The 20,222-nt window shown below is 49.2% G+C and overlaps 7 protein-coding genes across 7 annotated transcripts; 4 read left to right on the top strand and 3 right to left on the bottom strand.

Annotated features, from left to right (window-relative positions):
- Positions 1–428: 428 nt before the first annotated feature.
- Positions 429–912, bottom strand: ASPGLDRAFT_35181 (uncharacterized protein; the record flags this gene model as incomplete). The annotated part of the gene is made up of 3 exons (XM_022544526.1): positions 429–463; positions 512–668; positions 793–912. The coding sequence occupies 3 exons, from the start codon at positions 910–912 to the stop codon at positions 429–431; spliced, it is 312 nt and encodes a 103-aa protein (XP_022401399.1).
- A 2,913-nt stretch (positions 913–3,825) lies between these two features.
- ASPGLDRAFT_66233 (uncharacterized protein) lies at positions 3,826–6,473 on the bottom strand (the record flags this gene model as incomplete). The annotated part of the gene is made up of 4 exons (XM_022548995.1): positions 3,826–4,087; positions 4,142–5,544; positions 5,604–6,232; positions 6,293–6,473. The coding sequence occupies 4 exons, from the start codon at positions 6,471–6,473 to the stop codon at positions 3,826–3,828; spliced, it is 2,475 nt and encodes an 824-aa protein (XP_022401400.1).
- A 1,413-nt stretch (positions 6,474–7,886) lies between these two features.
- Positions 7,887–9,628, top strand: ASPGLDRAFT_74104 (uncharacterized protein; the record flags this gene model as incomplete). Its single annotated transcript, XM_022549718.1, has 6 exons — positions 7,887–7,959; positions 8,002–8,198; positions 8,259–8,568; positions 8,623–9,213; positions 9,356–9,425; positions 9,490–9,628. 6 exons carry the CDS (start codon positions 7,887–7,889, stop codon positions 9,626–9,628), a joined length of 1,380 nt encoding a protein of 459 aa, XP_022401401.1.
- A 174-nt stretch (positions 9,629–9,802) lies between these two features.
- Positions 9,803–11,932, bottom strand: rglA (putative rhamnogalacturonase B; the record flags this gene model as incomplete). Its single annotated transcript, XM_022543480.1, has 11 exons — positions 9,803–9,832; positions 9,888–9,944; positions 9,997–10,137; positions 10,190–10,436; positions 10,502–10,723; positions 10,777–10,988; positions 11,036–11,087; positions 11,139–11,284; positions 11,334–11,455; positions 11,513–11,614; positions 11,677–11,932. 11 exons carry the CDS (start codon positions 11,930–11,932, stop codon positions 9,803–9,805), a joined length of 1,587 nt encoding a protein of 528 aa, XP_022401402.1.
- Positions 11,933–13,274: 1,342 nt separating this feature from the next.
- ASPGLDRAFT_46603 (uncharacterized protein) lies at positions 13,275–13,853 on the top strand. Its single transcript, XM_022546483.1, has 2 exons — positions 13,275–13,558; positions 13,613–13,853. Exons 1-2 carry the CDS (start codon positions 13,296–13,298, stop codon positions 13,620–13,622), a joined length of 273 nt encoding a protein of 90 aa, XP_022401403.1. The 5' UTR covers positions 13,275–13,295; the 3' UTR covers positions 13,623–13,853.
- Positions 13,854–14,635: 782 nt separating this feature from the next.
- ASPGLDRAFT_35185 (putative serine peptidase, family S28) lies at positions 14,636–16,375 on the top strand (the record flags this gene model as incomplete). Its single annotated transcript, XM_022544528.1, has 3 exons — positions 14,636–14,767; positions 14,835–15,049; positions 15,109–16,375. 3 exons carry the CDS (start codon positions 14,636–14,638, stop codon positions 16,373–16,375), a joined length of 1,614 nt encoding a protein of 537 aa, XP_022401404.1.
- Positions 16,376–16,780: 405 nt separating this feature from the next.
- ASPGLDRAFT_46605 (cytochrome P450) lies at positions 16,781–18,792 on the top strand. Its single transcript, XM_022546484.1, has 4 exons — positions 16,781–17,417; positions 17,477–18,134; positions 18,184–18,450; positions 18,508–18,792. The coding sequence occupies exons 1-4, from the start codon at positions 16,968–16,970 to the stop codon at positions 18,669–18,671; spliced, it is 1,539 nt and encodes a 512-aa protein (XP_022401405.1). The 5' UTR covers positions 16,781–16,967; the 3' UTR covers positions 18,672–18,792.
- Positions 18,793–20,222: the final 1,430 nt, after the last annotated feature.

The raw sequence follows: 20,222 nt of genomic DNA on the forward strand, positions 1-20,222 counted from the left end.
ATGCCACCACAGCCTCTGCGAGGCACTCGGTCTTGTGCCAGTCTTTTGCTTGGGCGATTTTTGCGGCCTTGTGTCCTTGCGCGTGTGCACGCTCAGCAAGTCTTATTGCCATCTGTCGGTTCTCTGTTGACTGGCGCTTTTTGGTTTTGCCCTTATTAAATGACCCGTGCGTCAGGGATCAACGCCATCGTGAACCAGTCGAAGAACACATCCACGGCTATAAAATGGCATCGTCGCTATTTTTAGCCATGGGAAATTCAAGCAAATAAGACGCGAAGGTTGTTACTTTTGCGTATGGACGTGGCCTATCCGATGTTTGCGGGTGATGTCGCTGCCATCCACCCTGAGATGTATACCTCACACCTTGCCGAGTAATACACAAAAACCTCCATGACATTGCCATCGCAGAGAACAGCCAGGACTGGCGTCTATTGCCCGGCCTTCCTGTTCGCGAACTCGCAGGCTGGTCTATGTGAGCTTACTGCTTGAATGACTGGAAGGATCAACATACCCGCACAGTCTGCCAGGATCTGGCCTTTCATGTCCAGATCGTGGCCGCCCAAGGCCTTTTTCACCTCGACGGAGATGACACTCACGGTGTCAAAAATTGTGAAGTGGTGTTTGATGCAACCCTTCCTCGTGATGTTGCTTTCAAACGAGCCTTCACACTTGTTCATTACAGAAGAACCAACGAGCGACAATGTGAGCGAACAACTATTTGTTATTAGTTATACTTCTTGGGTCAATATCTAGCTGCTATGTACTAACCGCCATAATGAATCGCGAGCGTACCTCCTCGTTTTCTTGAACTTGCAGTGGATCGAATTGGCTCATGGCCACGTCGAAGTCTCCGAGGATGTCATAGAAGATAGAACGAGGCATGCGCGATGCAAACACTTGCAGTGGCTTCATATTGTCGCCTTTTCTGCCGGGGCAACTTGTTTGTACGTGACACCTGAGAATGAGGCCTCGATCTTGCTGCCTGAACGGTGTAAGTACAGTGTATTCTCTCCTTTTGTATCTGACTTTTCTTTGGATATCAGAATACTTACCAGTGTATAGCTGGCGGGCCACGTCAAGAGGCACGTCGTAGTACCTTATCAACTGGAGGAACGCCTTCTTTGGCGTGAAGTATGCATTGCTCTGGATTTGCGATATACATTGCAGCAAGTCATTGTCCGGCGCCAGCTGTGACAGCAACATGTCTGGTCGATTTTTGACTACTCCCGGGCAAGCCGGGTTGGTTGTCTGCGCAGGAAGATTAGTTGAAGCACTATTGCAAGAAAAATGCAAACAGTGCATTGCGAGATATCCTGTCAGCCGAGAGGACTATTGCGTGTTGCTTTCGTCCTTGTTCCCCGTGGTTAATTCACCGTCGAACTGCCTTGTTTGTCTTCTCCACGGCAGCGTTGAATCCACCTTCTAAAAGCACCTCCGCGTTTGAGGCATAAATAAAGCCATTTCCATAGCTTTTGAGATGCTTCACTCGATCCTCGCCGATTTCGCGTGTCATTTCCGCGCCATATATTATTCGTTGGTTACTGTACTCGTGATGCTCGATATGTGCAATATGAGAACACCAAGCAGTCAGGCCAGTCAAGGTCTCGCAACTTCTGCTTCATGGATTAATCTTCAATTTTGCAACCAGGTATAAATTCACCAAAAGCTGTCTTACCCAGCAAACCTTCTATGTCTTTGTAATTTCCAGCTCTATAAAGGTTTCTAGCATGATGCTTTTAGTTGGATTACCAACCACGTCACCAGTTAGTTAGTCAAGCCAGTCTTTATGGCCACTTTGGTGCTGTAGTTTTCCAAAATTACCGTAGGTGCTGCAGGTATCTCTGGAAATTACCATATATTCCACAGATCTCTATACGTACCATAAGCTAAGGATTGGCTAAACCCCGGGATAGTGCCATATCGAAGGATGTGCGTACTTCAGCGCGATATCCTCAAAATAACTATCGTTAGTATGGCTTTGATTTCTTGCTCAAACAAAATTCCACCGCGAGGCAGACCACGCATAGAGACTGACACGCAGAGTCCGCTCTCGTGTTTTTGACAAATGGCAGTGCCAGGCGGCCGGTGTGTGCGCTTGAAAGGGACGTTTATCACCGCGGAGACCATTGCTGGGTGGATAAATCTGGAAATAGTCCAGAGACATTGATTGAAAAAGTGGGTGATTTTCTGCAATTGATTGGTTTACTGTTCCTTTCTCGCTGCAATACCCAAATTTGCGCAGCAAGCCACAAGGCACTGGATTTCGGTATTCAATTGCATGCGATGTAGATGGTAGCCTCCGGGAGAGTTGTAGATGTTCCAGTCATTGAATATAGGAGGGAAGGGCGAACTTCAAGCCTTTACTGTAACTGGATTATCCGGGTTGATATACATAGATCTGACAAACAAACCCTGTTCAAGTTGTTGTACATCATTCCGATATGGAGTAGCTTGACGTACGTCGAAGTCAATATGGACTCTGTTCTGGGTGCCCTCGATCTCATGAACTTCGTACCACGGCGTTGCGTCTCGTGAGGGATTGGCATACTGACTAGCAATTTGTACTTGCAGTACAGCATGAACCTATGAGCAACTTGAAACCATCAAGCAGAATATGCCACTCAAAGCTTCTCCAGAGGATATATCAGAATATATACTAATGTCCAATTACCAGCAGGACTTTCCTTTCAGCATTGGTTTGCGGTTGTACATTTCGCATCACCCGCATCATGGATCGCACAGTAATTCCTGTATCTCGCAGGCAATTCGAATAGTATGCAACACAATGCGACTAAATCCCCCTTGATCTCGGGGGGGGGGGGGGAACCCAGCAATCATTGTGGGCCCATGTCTTTCCGAACTCTCGCTGACGTGTGGCCACTGTCCTTGGATAATTAGGCATTGATAAGTCACCGGTATAGCTCTCGTCCGACACAGATCGCTCATCCGTGTGGGTGTTGCTTTTGGATAAGAACCTCGCAGGTTGCGTTGTATGGTTGCATTTGAATAACCGACATCGGTGAAGTGCGAATCCACCGTCAAAGACTAGATTGAAATGTCTTTGTTGCTTTACCTCGCTGGATCAGTATGCCTTGGTCAACTATAGACGGGGGGTACATACATCTATAATGCCATGACTTTATGCATTCTAACATTCTCCTTGGGGGATGGGTGTCATTGTCATTCCGCAAGAGTCACGACCAAAGTTCGCCTACGAAATTATTGAATGCGGATTAAGACACACGTGGGCCGATTGCTCGTTGCGAATGTTTCATCGATGGTGTTCTGTATACAAGTCGTATGAACGGAGCATATATCCAGTTCGTTGCTTTTTTCGTTTTGGCACTTTGGAATTGGAAATGGGAGTTTCGTCGAACGATGGCGCTGTGCGTGATTTTTTAGAATCGGGATTTTTCCCGGGGTATATATGGGCTCTTCTGCCATGGCTCTGATATTTGACGCAAAGAAAGGACGTATGAAGAGGACGTATATATTTCATGAAAATAGTAAAAATCGACCATGGAGTCCATAATGATTAGCCTGGTCTCCCCGACTCTGGACGTATATATAGAAGTGGGTTGAGGAATTCATGAGAATGATAGAAAATATTGGCCAGCTATATGGTCAAGAAGAAGTGAATAAAGGACTACAGAGCCATCTAGTGAATATTTTCAAAGAAGATGTACGTATCTGAAAGGAACGGTTGATGTACGGGATACAGCATATAAAGAATAAAGAATACACACAATTATGAACATTCAAGTAGATATCCCCGCAGTCAAAATTATTAATTATAATGCTCCATAAAGCAATTTACATACACATCTACTCAGCCAACTTCAACCCCTTCCTGTACGACGTCAGATACACATACTGACAGCCGCGAACATCACCCGCGACAATCGAATCCGCGAGATCGTTGTTGTTCAGGTCCTTTAATCCGTCCCTCTTAGCATCCACAACGTACATCCGTGTTCCCATGTCGATGACACTGCATGTCGCCAGGGCGTAGAACCGGTCTTCGATCGCTCCCACGTACATGGCGGGGGAGTCTTCGAGCTCACTTGTGTGGACTTCTGCGAGGGTGCTGTGGTCTTGTTAGTTTGGCAGTTTTGAAGAGAGGGAAGGGGGCGAGACATACATAAACTTGGAACCAACAGGGACATCAGTCAAACGAGAAGAACGGAGGTTGCTGACACCAGTCGCTTCCATCTCGCTGGGGTTGTAGTTGAGGTATCCACCGTAGATATCACCGATGATCACGACGTCGCTTGCATCGGGACGACTGGCAAAGGGCGATCCAGCGGCGGTGTCAGGGTCGCCGTACGGGGCCAAGTACAGACGGTCTTCCTTACCGGCAAAGAGCACGGCAGTCCGGTTCATGTCGGTGATAATGTTATCGTACGAGAACTTAGTCACCGGCTCCACGGTGTCAACATCAACCGGGACATGGTCGATCTTGGGGGGCTTTGTCGAGACGCTTCCATTCGAGAATTTGTTGTCAACCGCGATTTTGGGATCCTTGATATCCTCATCCTCGTCACCGTCATCTCTCGTTTCCAGGGCGCGGCGTTTGAGATCCTTGGAGGTGGTCTTCTCTCCAACACATCCCAGTGGCTTCTCCCAGAGGGTCTTGGTGTCGATGGCGTGGTCATACAGGCCTAGCAGCTCGAGACTGATGTAGATATAATTTTGTACAGCCAGTCCGAGCGTAATTCCCTTGCAGGACTCATCTTCTCCGGCCTTGGCGTTCACCAGGAATGAGGGCTGGTCGACCAGGCCTACTGTCTTCTTCCACTTGCCATTGAGAACGTCGACTCCGAATTCTAGCGCCAGTGGGAGACCGAAGTCCAACGTCACACCCAACTTGGGATCACCACGGAACTTGGCGATGGGTGTGAATTTGGGCTCAAATCCGGTGACCCCCGTCTTGCTGCCGTCCAGGAAGTCCAGTCGTGCCTTACCGGGGGTGATCTCAAACTTGGCGCCGATGAGGATGTCTGCCTCAGCCTGGAAATAGATATCGATCACCGCACTGACCGAGATCTGGGGACCAATGGACAGGAAACCCGGAATCTGAAGGGGGGTCGGGTTATACGCCAAGAGCTCCTTCTTGAACGCCTCCAGCTTATACTGGCCCTGCAGCGTCATTGCCAGCGCCAACCGCGAGTCCCATCCTGCTCCGGCTTGCAGGTATCCTTCCTTCATGCCGTCTCTGATGCTGGCTGCGACACGGCCGCTGAACGAGACTTCGCCCCGCGCATAGCAGTTCTCGCAGCTAATGTTGGCGGGGATGATCCCGCTGCTTGCAATCACCAGTCCCGAGCCTTCGCCAAACAATCCAGAGCTCGTGGGCACACGAGTAGTGCCTGAACCACCGAGATTGAAAGACCGCTCAACGCTCGTTCCGAGACTCCATTCGTAGCCCAAGGGGTCCTGGATGAATTTGCCAATCTCCCGACCCGCATCGATGACGACTTCGACGACCTTCTTGACCACGTTGACTACTGTTTCAACAGCGTCCACAATAGCATTCGCGACCGTCTACAGGTGCCATGTCAACAATGTCCTCTAGGTCAATGAAGAGATGATGCAACACTTACCTTGACCGCATTGGATATCCAGTCCCAGAATCCACGTTCCTGCAGCATGGCACGCTTGTCAATTGGCGTCACCGTGCCGTTATAGTTCGCAGGTGTGGCCTCGGGCGCATCGGGGTAGGTCTCCGTGATAGGTTCCTCGAAGAAACTCGCCAGCTTGTCTGGATCATCCGTGATGTCGACTGTATCGTCCTCAGCGATAGCAGCGTCGCGTCGACGCAGGCTATTGCGCTGTGCTGCTCTCTGGTCTCTCTGCTGGAGTGCCTCTTCGTAGTGGCCAAAGTCCATTTCGAATTCATCCATGGCGTCCTCGAGGGGAAGCTCGGTGGCATTGACATGCGCGCATCGGTTCTTCATCTTAGAAGAGCCAAAGCTGATAGAGGAGACCTTCCAGAATGTCCGCATGCCGGTGTCATAGTCACCGCAGCCTGCATGGTTAGTACCAAGGAGAAGAGGGCCGTGGTTCGCCTTCCATGTCTCCTCTGCGTGGCTCTTGGCCTCATCACTGGTGAAGCACACGTCTAGACCGTTGGGGCGACAGGCAACCTCTTTTACGTGCGATGAGTGATCGAGGAGGACCGTGGGGTAATTGAAAGTCGACAGGATGTGTCCGAATGAGGAGACATCGTGTTCTATCATCCATCGGTTAGTCTCCTTAATCGGTTAAGACGTGGCTAAGGGATATACTGTACCTGTCTTGCCATCTTCCCGATAGTGCAGGGCTTGTTGTAACCCCGGAACCAGATGATCCAGGTGGTTGGCATCGTGACCCGGAGGGTGTGCCGGAAAGAGGGTACGATGGCCAGGGTTGGACTGGCGCGCAGCACTGGCACTACCGGCCAACACGGCGAGAGATGCAGCCAGGAACTTCATCCTTTGGGTCTTGAGTGTCTGAGAGGATGCTGAAACTTGGTCCAGTATTCATGCTGTGCTGATATCCCGATTAAATACTTGAGCATCCCGACCAAAGTACGGATTCTCGGGTCCAGGGGAAATCCACAGGCGCGCGAAACCTGAATGCAGAATGTGATGGACATACCGCATTGCATACTAGCGTCGATAGAAGGGTTCATGATAACTTAATCCCACCGAGTCAATCGATTCATTGCAATAGTATGATTGCAATAGTAACCCCACACGGAAGCCGAATGGATTCATTAGTTCCTGCACGGATCAACAACAAGGCAATCCTATCCGGATCACACAGCACAGACTGAGTCAAGACCCCCCTCTAGTCCTTTCCAATCCAAATCATGATCCCTTCAGCCTCGGCCCGCACCGAGGCACAGGTCAGGGCTGATGAAAATCCTCCCAGAAAGGAATCCTATGAACGAAGATCAGTACAATGGTTGCGATGATCCGTGCAGTAGCGACGTGCGATGAGGATCTTAAATTGAGATCCTTTTCAGCTGAGGATCCACAGGAATCTTAGGGCAATGTGATATCCGGCGGAGTGCGGTGATCGACTCGCTAGTCCAATTGGGAACCGGTTCTCGGACGAACACCTACTGAAAAAGCTTGATCTTATCACCATGAATGGATAGATCGATGCAGGGTCAATGGTCAATGTGTTCCATTTGCCGACATTCCCTTTTCAGTTTTCTTGTTCAGATGTGGCCCGCTAGTCATATTGTCTGTAGGACTAACGGGTAGCGGTCGGTCCGCTCTTGGGCTGTCGCAAATTATCATTCAATCCCCCTCCAGCATTGGAGCGAGGAGAGGTGGTTTCATAAAATGCTCACTGTAACGATTATTGAGAAGGAGAAGTCTAGAGCAAACAAGGAGATAAAGGAGATCAAGAACCGGTTTTCCGGGAACACCCGCTGTCAAAAGCATTGATCCGTTCGGGCATCGGGGGATCGATCAAGCCAGGGCCAAGACGGACTTGGGCCATAGTTGTCTCGCCCTATGCCCCAGTGTCCCTTTCTCGACATTCTTGCTCAGACATAATATGGTAGTCTTGTTCGCATGTGATTATCTGCAAGAACAACAGGTCGGGTTAGGTCTCTTCCGGATTCTTTTTCCGGTACCTATCACTCAATTTACCTCCAATACTCGGGATAAGGGTCTGGATATGCCCGTGATTCAGCCTCATGCTTTGAATATAGAATCTGCCGTATACTGCACCACAGAGTCAACACGGCACAATGAATGGACACCATCACCACCAAGGTTGCAGAACATCATCGAAATAGCCTCTAAGGTCCCTACGACCAAGTGGGATAAAAAAAATTAAGTCACCTCTCAACATTTGAACACCTTCAATACCCCATGACATGCTTCAAGATGGCTTGTATCTCAAACTCCAAGACTACGGGGCCTGATAACCATCGACAAATTCGCAGAATGTACGTCCCCAGTTAGCATCCGGCGTAACCAGCTTTTTAACACTCGACAAGAGCGGACTTCCAGGTCCTCCCTCTTCTCTTAATCGGCTTTGCCACTTATCAACTGGATCGAACGAATATTTCAAGCGCATTAACCGGCGGTTTCGCGGCTGCCATCAATGTGGACCAGAGTACAATCAATCTCGGGAACCAGCTGATGTTCCTGGGCGTGATTGTGCTTGAAATACCCTCGAATATAATCCTGCACTCAGTAAAGAATCCAACTCACGTTTTAAATATGTGGAAATATCAGCTGACCTAATTGATATAGATCGGACCACGATGGTGGATCGGCGGGCAGGTCCTGATATTCGGCATCATGGCCGCGCTACAGATCTTTGTCCAGAATAGATCTGGATTTCTTGTCACGAGGACATTCCTCGGGTTAGCAGAGGCCGGGTACATCCCTGGTGCGATGTACACTTTATCATGCTGGTATACGAGAGAGGAGCTCACGAAGCGCATCGCGGTGTTCTTCTTCGGGATGTTCGGGGGTACTGCGGTTTCGCCGCTACTAGGTGCCGCGTTGTTAACGTTGGACGGAAAGGGTGGATTATCAGGCTGGCAGTGGATTTTTCTAGGTACGGTCTTTGGCTTTCGCTGCGATTCTGGTTTCAACCGCTAATTTCCCGCAGTGGAAGGTATATGGTCGATGCTGGTAGGAATCATGCTACTGGCCTTCCTCCCAGAACGACAAAACATCCGAACAAACACACCCGCTCAAAGCGATGTCTTGGAAGATGTAGAAAAGCAGCCAAGCGATGTCACTATCCAAGAGGCTCCCAGCCAAAGCCAGCACATCTCCCTCGAAGTCGTATGGAAAACACTAACCAACGTCCAAAAATGGCCGCATTTCCTCGCTACAGCCTGCGTCTTTGCAACATGGAGTCCGCTCACAACCTACACGCCCACCATCATCATGTCCCTGGGCTATTCGCGCATCGAATCGAATGCGCTAGCCGCAATCGGAAACTTTATCACCCTGCCCGTCGTTTTGTTTTTCGCGTGGCTGAGCGATAGAACAAAGCAACGCGGCCTGACTGTGATGGTGGCTATTACCTGCTATCTGATTGCGGTGATTCTTCTGAGATGCCTTCAAGCGCGAGTTGGGAAATGGGGACGATTCGGGCTATGGACGACGGTAAATGGGCTGGCGGTTGGATACCATCCGATTCATAACTCGTGGATTCAGATGAATTGCAAGAGTCCGGAGGAGCGGAGTATTAGTGTAGCGTGAGTTCTCCCAGAATTCTCTTTTACTCAAGAGGCATATGCTGACCTGAAACTCCTTCCAGAATGTGTAAGAGATGTCCCGTCCCACCTTATACAATCTGACTGTCAATGATCACTGTACTAACCTCCCCCGAGTTGTGATGACTGCAACAGGTGGCCTCATGGGAGGACAACAAATCTTTCGCAAGGACGAGTCCTCGACAGGGTGCGTTATCAGATAGTCCGGACAGCTTGAGATCCGATGCACTGACAATATTCTCCCTTGCCAGCTATCCTAGAGGATTGGTGATCATGATTGCTCTTATTGTGTCAGGTCTAATCCTGACCGCAGGACAGATGGTCATTTACTTTTTCTCGAACCGTCGGAAAAAGAGAGTAGGGGTATCAGGGGAGCTTGATGTCCTCTAATATAGCGAAATGAGCACATTATTGGTCGTATGGGCATCCTTCTGGAGGAGCAAATTTTGGAGATTTAATTAAACTGTAAATTGGAATAGACAAAAACATGAAACATCCGGTCCAGATAAATACCATAAATAGAAATCAATGAAACCGATATATCCTAACTGCCGGGATCGATGATCACTGGAAAAGCTCAACACAGTCAAAGACCTGCAAAAATACCTGTTAGCTTGGTATACGATAGACCATAGGAAGCACGACTCACAAAGTTAGGGCTGAGGAACTCGTCCCCGGAGCTTCCGGAAATGACAGTGATGTTGATCTGTGCGCGCATTAGCAGTGCTCTATGTATTGCCTCGGAAGGAAGTACTAACCGTGTTGATACCCTCAACAATCGTCCCCTCAGGGATCGAAACATCGTATACGTCCCCATAGCCGCGGTACGCACCGCGAGTGACTCCGCGGGAGTTGAGGTCTGTCGGGGCGGAAGGGGCATCTCCGGAGTAATCGTTGATCTGTCTCATTAGCTCTAGGTCTTTGGCAACATGTTATTGGTTATGCACGTACAGTAGCTTGAGGACGACCACCAGCAAAAGACAGCGTAGTTCCGATGCGCAGTGTCGCGGCACCGGTCTGCGATGAGGTGGCTTCGAATTCAATCGACACCGGAGAGTTCACAGCATCAAAGATGGCCATGGGGAAGTCGGTCAGCTCGGAGCTGTTAATGGTATAGGTGCCGGTACTCCAGTCGGACATTCTCGAGTCGGAGGGGTGCATGCGGAGCTGGTTCTCTGCGTTGCGGAATCCGGTAGGTCTGGAAATGTTAGAGAGCCTTTTTTTTTTTTTTTTTCACAGAAGAGCGGCGTATTGTGAGCTTACTGGCCATCCCATTCACCGATCTTGAAAATGGTAGTTCCGGTCGTAACAGATCCGGAGATATCCTTTGATGTGCTTGAACCAGCGCTGACTTTCACTTCGGTCTCTGCGACATTGAACTCGCCCTGGTAATACACCATGGTGTAGGTTCCGGGCTTCATGGCTGGAGAGGTGAAGCTGCCATCGGAAGAGGTGTATGTCCAGTACTGTGCGTCGTCGTTGTACCTTGGACACAATATGAGTTTCCCATTCTCGTGACAGGGATACCAGTCACTTACCAGTGAACAACCCAATCAATACTAGAATCGGCCCCCGACGCAGTACCAGTGACCGTCCCTCTATCCTCTTCCGCAACATATCCCTGGATATCGAGGTCCGCGAAGAAAGAGGTGTCGACATCGGTGCTGGGGGTTCCGCTACGGCTGAAGTACATCGAGTACGGGCCATGGAGACCCACGCGGAAGTCCTCGGTCGTCACATGGCCAGAGTTCTACAGCGGTCAGCATTGCAAAAGGGTCTAATGGGCGGCTACCATACCATGTACCAGTAGAGGTTGGTGGAGTCACCGGCGTTGTTGGAGTTGATATCGCTGTGGTAATGTTAGATACTGTGTAGTATATTTGTATCTAGGCTCACTTACCGATGGAAAGGACCGCCAGACGAACTCTCGTACTGGTTCAGGATCATGCAGATACGGCGGTCATCACCGGAGACGCAGTGTCTCTGGTCATCAATGAAGCGCTCGCTGGAGTAGAACTTGCTTCGGGTCTCTCCATCGATCAAGAACTGCGGTCCTGTTAGAATATCCTTTCGCCTCCCTCGCCGAGATACTTACGACATCGGATCCTTCGATGGCCTCTCCACCACCGGTAGTGGATACATCGCCGAAAGGCTCCTCGTTGGGCAAGAGGTCTGGGTCGAGACGAGCGATCCATCTCAATTCTCCGATCGATGGTTCTATGGCATGTTAGAATAAACAATCCGCACACATGTCAACCAATTTGCAAAAACTACCTTCAGTAATATAGGTTGCCATATGGATGACCGAGTCGCCATTGTGGACCACAAAGTACTGTGTCAACGTGTCCGTCTCACACGTTACTTTGATATATTCACCTTTTTGATACATTAGTGAAATCTCTATACAGTCCATTGTTTTCTTTCCAAGATGCTCTTACCACTCTGAGTAGCAGATACCGTCGCACTTCCCAGGCCGGACCCAATGTGAGATCCTTTACCAGAGTACTGGAGTTCGGAGCCGTAGTAGTTGATCGACGTGATATCGCAGCTCCCACGGTCCACAGTGAACTTCAAAGGATTGGCAGAGCCAGCGTCGATCACATAGGAGTCATCATTATCCGTGATCCCGAAAGCCGCGGATGCGACTTGCGTGCATAGAGGGAGTAAGGAAATGCCGAAAAACCTGGACCGCATTGTTTCTGGTAGACTCCGTTGAAAGTGTGCCTGAAGAACCGGACAAGCTTAGGGACATCCGCTGCTTTTATTTCCTGCCAAACCTGGTTCTCTTGGCGAGTCCGAGCGAGCGTTTGCGGTTAATACAACCTGTCAGGGAAGCTCTTGATAGTTCATTTCCATCGCATACAACAAGACCTGTCAATGGTCGGGAAGCTAGCCTGTTTCGAGGTACTAGCTCCGGTGATGTCGGCATTATATTGGTCTCCGATGTGATGACAGCCGAATATAGCGTCAAGAACATTGAATGAGACGGCGGACTCGATCTGGATCCACAATTTAATATAGTAGAGTCGTATATATATTGCTTGCCGCGAGTGCGGAGTATGTACTCCGGTACAAAGTACAATCTGTAGTCCTCTCTGGGCATGCCCCCTTGTGCTTCCAGTAATTGTGATGGACGGCTATCGGCTGTAGTCGAGTACTGAGTATGCTTTTGAATATATTTAGCCGTTGAACCCAGCATGCTCAAGGGAGAACCTCTTACCGTGTTTATTTAACCGGTTCCTAACGCCAAGACAGTCGCTACATATGCTATGCGCTAGCACGTTTCATCGATCGCGTCAAAAAACAGAATGGTCCTTGCTCAGCTAGTAAGGAGCAGTCTCGAGGGTCAAGGTATAAGAATGACAGCCATGGCGCCGGTCAGGCACATGGCTTCCAAGGTCTTAACCTGGGATATCGCGTATCTGTGGATAAGTTCAGGCATGGTGCATACTAAGAACAATCAATTAACCGAATCGTTTACCGCCAATATGTAAACCTATATGGGCTGCTGTCACATTTGTTCATGCCGGACTTTACAAGCTTATAGTATGTAAAGAGGTATATTGTTCATCTGATGGGGTGATGGTGTAGTTGGGAGCGCGTTCGACTGAAGATATCAGAAGATATTATTAGAGAATCAGAGGGTCGCTGGTTTTCTTTTTAGGCTAGTTGGTGTAGAACTTCAAGTTCAAACTCTGTTTGTTGTGTTATATTATAAAATCTACATCCTCCATAGCCTCATTAGGCAGTCTCAATTACTCGCCGGAAAATACAACATTGTCAGATGCAAGTTCCTGTCTGTTCGTACAGGAGTTATGAACAGTATGCATCGAATTGTACGAGGGTGCTAAGCCGTAGGGACGTGGTACTTGGAATGGATGGCTCCCGCCTCGTATTCCTCCGAATGAATTCTCACCATCCAGCAAACAACGAAGTTCCGCTATGTTCGTTCGTGTCAACGGAATTTGTCACGGCATCATGGCGAGTAGCAAACTACGTCCGAGATTCCGGTTCGAAAAAGCAAACCGACCATAAGACGTCAATATATGCGTTCTGTATGCTTTGGAGCTGTGATTGCATCCTGGAAAAGAACCGTCGTGCAGGGCGTGATTTGAATTGGTATCGGAGAGCCCAGTGCTTATGCGCTGTCAGTGCTCATTTCGTCGCGCTGCATCTACGGTCGCATAATATCTCCTGGCGTGCCTCGTGTGAGTGTTCTGCTGCTTTGGAAGCGAATAGTATAGAGCGGGTGGCAAGGCTTGGACATGATAAGTTGACGTGTTCGTCTTCGTCTCGCAGCGGACGTCGTTCCGGTTCTGACTAAGATTGGCACTAGTTAGCAAAAATCCGGGGTGACAAGGCTGCGCTCAGTACTTCGTATTAGACAAGCCAATGGTGGTATCTCTTGATGTTTTGGTGGTAAAGACTGGACGATGTCGGCCTTCCTGTTTGGGACGTCACAGGGCGACCAACCCGATTTTGACTATTCCAACCTCCGGTACTTCCTTCACTGTCGCTCTTTGATTTCAACCATCCGAACATTCTGCAATTCAGGATAATTTCAGTAGACGATGGGAAATGATGTTGATCTCCCGGGAATGATCCATGGTCTCGGAGGAATTCATCGCTAATGCAACAGTGAGTGTGAAGACAGTGTCTACTCTGTACGGGAAGAGTTGTTACTAACTACGGAAACAGATTGTCTACCAAGAATAATGCCAAGCGCCTGCTTACGATTGTCCAGGCCCTTTCCCGAACAATTGAGACACAGATCCGGCGTGGCTATGAACGGTCCATGCAGCGTTTGTCTGACCCGTGTCTAATTCGATACGAGATCTGAATTGACTCACCGTCAGCCTCCCAGGAATGTTGATATTGTTCTCTACTGAAGATATTGTTCTCCCAGTGCAATAGTTTCGGAGACTTTGCCAGCAAACAAAGAAAACAAGAACACTCTACACCCGTTCGAGAAACCTTCGGCCATGTGGTAACGTTGCTTCTCGAAGCCATGTGGTATTACTGGGATAGTCGCAGATACAGGGATTCTTCCGTCTGTGGCACAGGATTACCGTCCTTGAGTTCCGTGTATGCGCCATACTCCGGTGCTCTGTCGTACAGTACCCAATGTGTCCATTCACATCGACAATACGAGTTCCTAAAACGGGTAAGTTTACCTGCCTGCTGTCTCGGCTGCATTGGCTTTTTTTTTTTTTTTTTCTTTTTGTTTTGTCTGACCTCGTGCAAACTAGATGGTGGGTACCAGCAGGGTCGCTCAAAGCCTTTGCTTGCCTATATATATATCCTGTGACGGTACCCGGCTGCGTATAGGACATCTTCCATTTCATCGGTCCATCGCTTGGGAGGAAACGACTTCATCGCCCTAATATGCGCCTCGACATGGCCTTTGTTCCTTTTGCCTTGGGGCTTTTGGCGTTTTCCACTGCCGTTGCTGCATTTCAACAACCGTTACCTTTTGCCCGACGCTCCGATAACGCCCCAGCTGAGAGTCACAAAGCTGAATATGCTACTGTATGTATAACTCTACCTTGGATGTTATCTCTGCCTTGTCATCCACAGACTAATATTATCCTGTCAGATTCCTATTGATCACAACGATTCTTCTATTGGCACCTACCAGAATCGTTACTGGGTGAACGAGGAGCACTATACTTCGGGAGGCCCGGTGTTTGTTCTCGATAGTGGAGAATCCCCCGGCGATAGTCTGGCAGAACATATACTGTTCAACTCGTCAACCTTTTTTGGTAATGTCCTGGAGGAGTTCCACGGGATGGGACTCGTATGGGAACATCGGTATGTGAAAGAAACCGTCTTGGACGTATTTTCATTGGGCTCTGTTAACACTATCGCAGATACTATGGAGACTCTCTTCCGTTACCCATTGAGAAAGACCCTGCGCCGGAGAATATGAAATACCTTACCGTGAGCCAGGCACTGGCTGATCTTCCCTATTTCGCAAAGAGCTTTAGCCGGGACGGTTTCAACGACACCAACTTGACCCCAAAGGCAACACCGTGGATTATGATTGGTGGATCGTATCCTGGCATGCGCGCTGCATTTACTCGGAATGAATACCCGGACACGATTTTTGCTGCATTTGCGGCTTCTGCACCGGTCGAGGCTCGTAAAAATATGTCTGTGTATACCGAACAGATCTACCGTGGAATGGTAGCCAACGGACTGGAAGCCTGCACCAAGGATGTGCATGCTGCTATGTCATACATCGATGAGCAACTGTCCAACCATGAGACCGCCGCATCTATCAAGCAAACATTTCTTGGGCCCGGAGCCGAGAAAAACACCAATGGGGATTTCGCCTACACTTTATATTCTTTGTTTCTGTCTTTCCAAAGCCGTGGGATTATAGACCATCCGGGAACTATCAAGGATTGGTGCACGTACTTGGAAACGGACCCGAACACGAACAAGACTGCAGGTCCAGAGGGCCTCGCACCATCTCGCGGCGGTCAATATGTCGCTGAGCGACTGGCATCATGGCCTTATTACGTCGAGAGCATCAATAAAAATTTTGAGACCAATTGCAAGGGCACCAACGAAGCAGAACCCATTTCCTGTGAGCTGAGAATGCTGGTGACATTGCCCGACACGATCAGCTGGTACTGGCAGTATTGCACCGAGTTAGGATACTATCAAATCAGCAATGTCGGCCCTCATCAGCTAGTGCCCAAATCCTTAGACCTGGAATATGAACAGGACCTCTGCAACCGCAATTTCCCGACCGCTATTAAGAGCGGCCAATTCCCGTCCAAGCCGCAGGTCGATGCAGTGAACGCGGAGCATGGTGGCTGGACGATTCGTCCATCCAATGTGTTCTGGAGTGCAGGGGAGTTGGACCCATGGCGGACTTTGAGTCCCTTCTCGACGGAGGACTTTGCACCCAAGGGTGTCAAGTATACCACCGACATCCCCAAGTGCGGCGTGCAAACCGCCCAGGACATTCTGTTCGGATATCTTATGGAGGGCAAGATGCATGTCGCCGATGTTGTTGCTGGTGCAAAGGTCGACACCGCCACCCAGACTTCTTGGAACACTTTCAGGGCTGCCTTGCACGAGTGGCTTCCATGCTTTGAAGGTCAGAACAACGGTGATTCCGCTTGATTGGATTGGAGACGGCTGAATGGTTCGTCCGGGGAAATATGTTGTACATTTCTTGATGCATAATGCGTATTTTAGACTGTCGCTTACTTGAGTGTTTCATATCTTCATTATTTTCAATAAAATCCATTCCATTCCACTCTGAGTACGGCTTCCGAGCCCCCTCTTTCCCCAATCCGGCAATGCTGATTGTCAATGCCGTGGATCCCACACTAACCCGATTTGTCGATGCTTGCGATCTTCCATCCTGCCGACTCGCATCCAATCGCAGACGGCGTTATGTATTTCTATCCAATGGAGACGAATTGCTCCGTTTCTGCAAAGGATCCGTCACATGTGTCTAGACCGAGGCGCGGCTTCCGATCGGAGAGATTCTTTCCCCGGACTAACGTCAATCCTGGCGGATCGAATGGAGGGGGAGGTTTTGTAATGTCAATCCACTGAAGTTGGGGTATTTAAATGTGATTGTGTTCATGGATTATCTCCAATTCCAGTGGCTGATGCTGGTTTTTCTTTTTGACATTCCGGCCGCGTTGAAAATATATGCATAACACTCATGCTACCTGATTTGCATATCCCCCGCTAAAACGATATAATGCTCCTCACCCCCGTGTTCCTCCTATTCGCGGGGACCTACGCCGTTTTCCTAGTCCTGTGTTACATCCACAGCCAATATCAACACCACCGACAAGCAAAATCCCTGAACTGCGAATCCCCGGCCCGCGGCGGCGCCGGCTTCTTCGGAATCCCCGGTTTCATCAGGCTGACCAGAGCCGCGAAGGAAAAACGATGGGTTGATTTCATCGCAGAACAATACGATAACTACGGATATACATTGGGGCAACGGTTTCTGTCGCGAAGGTTGATTTCGACTATCGAGCCGGAGAATATTAAGGCGTTGCTGGCGACGCAGTTTGGGGATTTCAGTCTGGGGACTAGACATCGCGAGTTTTATCCGTTGTTGGGGGATGGGATTTTTACGTTGGATGGGGCTGGGTGGTCGCATGCGAGGGGGTTGTTGAGGCCGCAGTTTACGAGGGATCAGGTTAGTTTGTTGATATTTGGTGGTTTTAGTGGATGGAGATACTGACGAGACTCTGCTAGGTTGCCGACCTCGAACTCCTGGACGACCATATCCGTAACCTCGTCGGTCTGATTCGCGAAAACAGCGGTAGTTTCGACATCCAGCGACTCTTCTTCCTTCTGACAATCGACTCCGCAACACATTTCCTCTTTGGAGAATCTGTTGGATCCATGGGCTCCACTTCCGAGAAGACCGGTCTATTGGAAAAGTCCTCCGTCGGCGACGCACAAGGGTTCGCAGAAGCATTTGGTCTGGCGCAGGACTATCTTGCTTCGAGATCGCGAGCATCAGACCTCTACTGGATGGTGAACCCGAAGGAATTCCAAGAAGCGAATAAGCGCGTGCACGAGGTTGTCGACCACTATGTGAGGCTCGCTATGAAGTCGGAGAAAGAGAAACCACCGGGGAGTCGGTATATTTTTGCTGAAGCGCTTGCGGCTGAGACGTCGGATCCGAAGGTGTTGAGAGATAATATGCTCAATATTCTTCTTGCTGGTCGTGATACTACTGCTAGTCTGCTTAGTTCGGCGTTCTACTACATGGCCCGCCATCCTCATGTCTGGAACCGACTTCGTCACGAGATCGTCGAACAATTCGGTGATGCTGCGCAGCCCAAGGCTGAAATCACCCAAGCCAAGCTAAAGGACATCCCATACTTGCGATATGTCTTGAACGAGAGTACGTCCATCCCTCTTCTCCCCAATATACACATCTTTAACAATCACAGCCCTCCGCCTCCAACCCCCCGTCCCACTTAACTTCCGCGTCGCAAACAAAGACACCAGACTCCCCGTCGGCGGCGGACCAAGCGGAAAATCCCCCGTCTACGTCCGAAAAGGCTGCATCGTCGCATACAGCGTCTACGCGATGCACCGACGAACCGACTTTTACGGCCCCGATGCACACACTTTCCGACCAGAGCGTTGGGAGGAGAATGCGAGACGGGGATGGGAGTACCTTCCGTTTAACGGTGGGCCGCGGATTTGTCTTGGTCGTAAGTATCTACTTCCAAATTCATTTCCCGATTGACATGCTGACAAGGTGTCCGCAGAGCAATACGCACTTACCGAGGCTAGTTATACTGTTGTCCGGTTGATGCAGTACTTCGATACGCTTGAGAATGCGGATCCGGAGTCTGGAGAGGAGCCCGTTAAGCAGTCGAACTTGACGATGTCGCATGATCGGGGTGTTTGGATTAGGTTATCTTCGAAATGATCTAGGCATAAATTTCTTTTGGATACATATTTAGCTCAGAAAGCTTGAAATCTTATGATTCATGATTGATGGTTCAATCTACGTTATGTTTGTGTACTCTCGTTGAATGATTAGCGATGCGATAGTTATAGTAAAATTATTTTTCGAATGTCCGTTCTTCTGAAATGGTAGCACTGGGAATGATCCTCCAGGAGTATGTGTGTATGTTATGACACACCTTCTCCACCCTATGGATGTAGACTTTAGACATGGTCCATCCCAATCAGTGAATAGGCAAAAGACTATAGAATCGGATGACATACCCCTGGCAGTGAATGGCTACGACACAACCTCCGAATGTGCTGTAAAAATTACTCGACCTTCTTGATTCTCTGCTATCTCCCTCTCCGAGTCTTTCCTTTTTTCATCCACCAAGCAGAGAATGCCCCTATTTCCTTGATATTCAACACGAGACCTCTCTAAACAGTTTCCTGGACCAGGGACTAGGTTTCGCTCTTCGTGATGGAGTTTTCTTCCTAGGTTCCGCAAAGATGCATACCGGTGGTTCATGGTTTTGGGGGGGAAAAAAAGAGCCAGGATGATCTTGGTTCTCTGAGATACCCGCGAACCAGGATACATACAAAACTGCAGTTTGTGCTATATGTCAAAGACATCGATTTAACCGGATACCGGGAAGAACATCTCGCAGCGGCTTGAAGTAGGCATGGCTACATACCGAGATGCTATTCGATGCGTGTCCCATCTACAATAAAATTCTGGTACAGCGGTTATAACGATCTTTTGTCTATCCACAAATCCGCCTACTAAGCGAAACGGCGATACAAATACCAAACACGACAAGCAAAAAGACTGAAACGACCGTTTTCGAAGGGGATCGACTTAGTGAGAGGCACGGAAGATACACGTTGCCTTTGTAAAAAACCAGAAACCGAGGTTTCACGAATTCGCCTCGGCTACGACAATTCTTTTCTGGCACTGACTGTCAAAAATGCCAATCGAAATTCACGACTCCCATAACCACTCCATCGACGTGCTCCTAGCGGATATACCTTGATCCGTGAAGCCAAGGAGGCTACTGAGACCCGGGAGGTCGAACGGACTCTCGCAATCGAACATCTCGATGCTGACTGTAACCATGGTATTTCCAAAAGAATCTCAAAGTTGAGAGATCAAATCTGCGAGTTGAATACAACGACCGACAATAAGAGCTCCACACCAGTACGCCGATAAGATGGCCCACAACTGCGCGATAATCTGGATGGAGTGGGGAATCGCAGCGCAGGGAGTAGATGGCATTCTTTTCTAAAGAAGGATCAGAGATTTCAAGGATGGGCAGTGACAGCTGAACACAATGTCGACTATCAACGGGACCGAGCATCAGGGTTTTTCGAGAAGTATAAAGGAAGCGTAAAGCTGCCAGATGTATCTCTCTGGGGCCCTGTAACACCCCACTGTTCTTATAGAGAGCGCGTTCTTTGAGACGCACAAGAAGCTCCTGGGGGACAAGGACGTCTGGGTTATGGATATTATTATTTAATCAAGTTTCTTGTC

This window comes from Aspergillus glaucus, assembly GCF_001890805.1.
Source record: "Aspergillus glaucus CBS 516.65 unplaced genomic scaffold ASPGLscaffold_9, whole genome shotgun sequence".
Classification (NCBI taxonomy): Eukaryota; Fungi; Ascomycota; class Eurotiomycetes; order Eurotiales; family Aspergillaceae; genus Aspergillus; species Aspergillus glaucus.

What these genes read in the sequence shown, in the direction of transcription:
- ASPGLDRAFT_46603 (XM_022546483.1), top strand. Translation starts at nt 13,296, where the DNA reads ATGCTTTGGAGCTGTGATTGCATCCTGGAAAAGAACCGTCGTGCAGGG.
- ASPGLDRAFT_46605 (XM_022546484.1), top strand. Translation starts at nt 16,968, where the DNA reads ATGCTCCTCACCCCCGTGTTCCTCCTATTCGCGGGGACCTACGCCGTT. An exon ending in GCGATATGTCTTGAACGAGA is followed by an intron (nt 18,135 to 18,183) that starts GTACGTCCATCC and finishes TAACAATCACAG; the next exon opens with CCCTCCGCCTCCAACCCCCC. An exon ending in GCCGCGGATTTGTCTTGGTC is followed by an intron (nt 18,451 to 18,507) that starts GTAAGTATCTAC and finishes AGGTGTCCGCAG; the next exon opens with AGCAATACGCACTTACCGAG.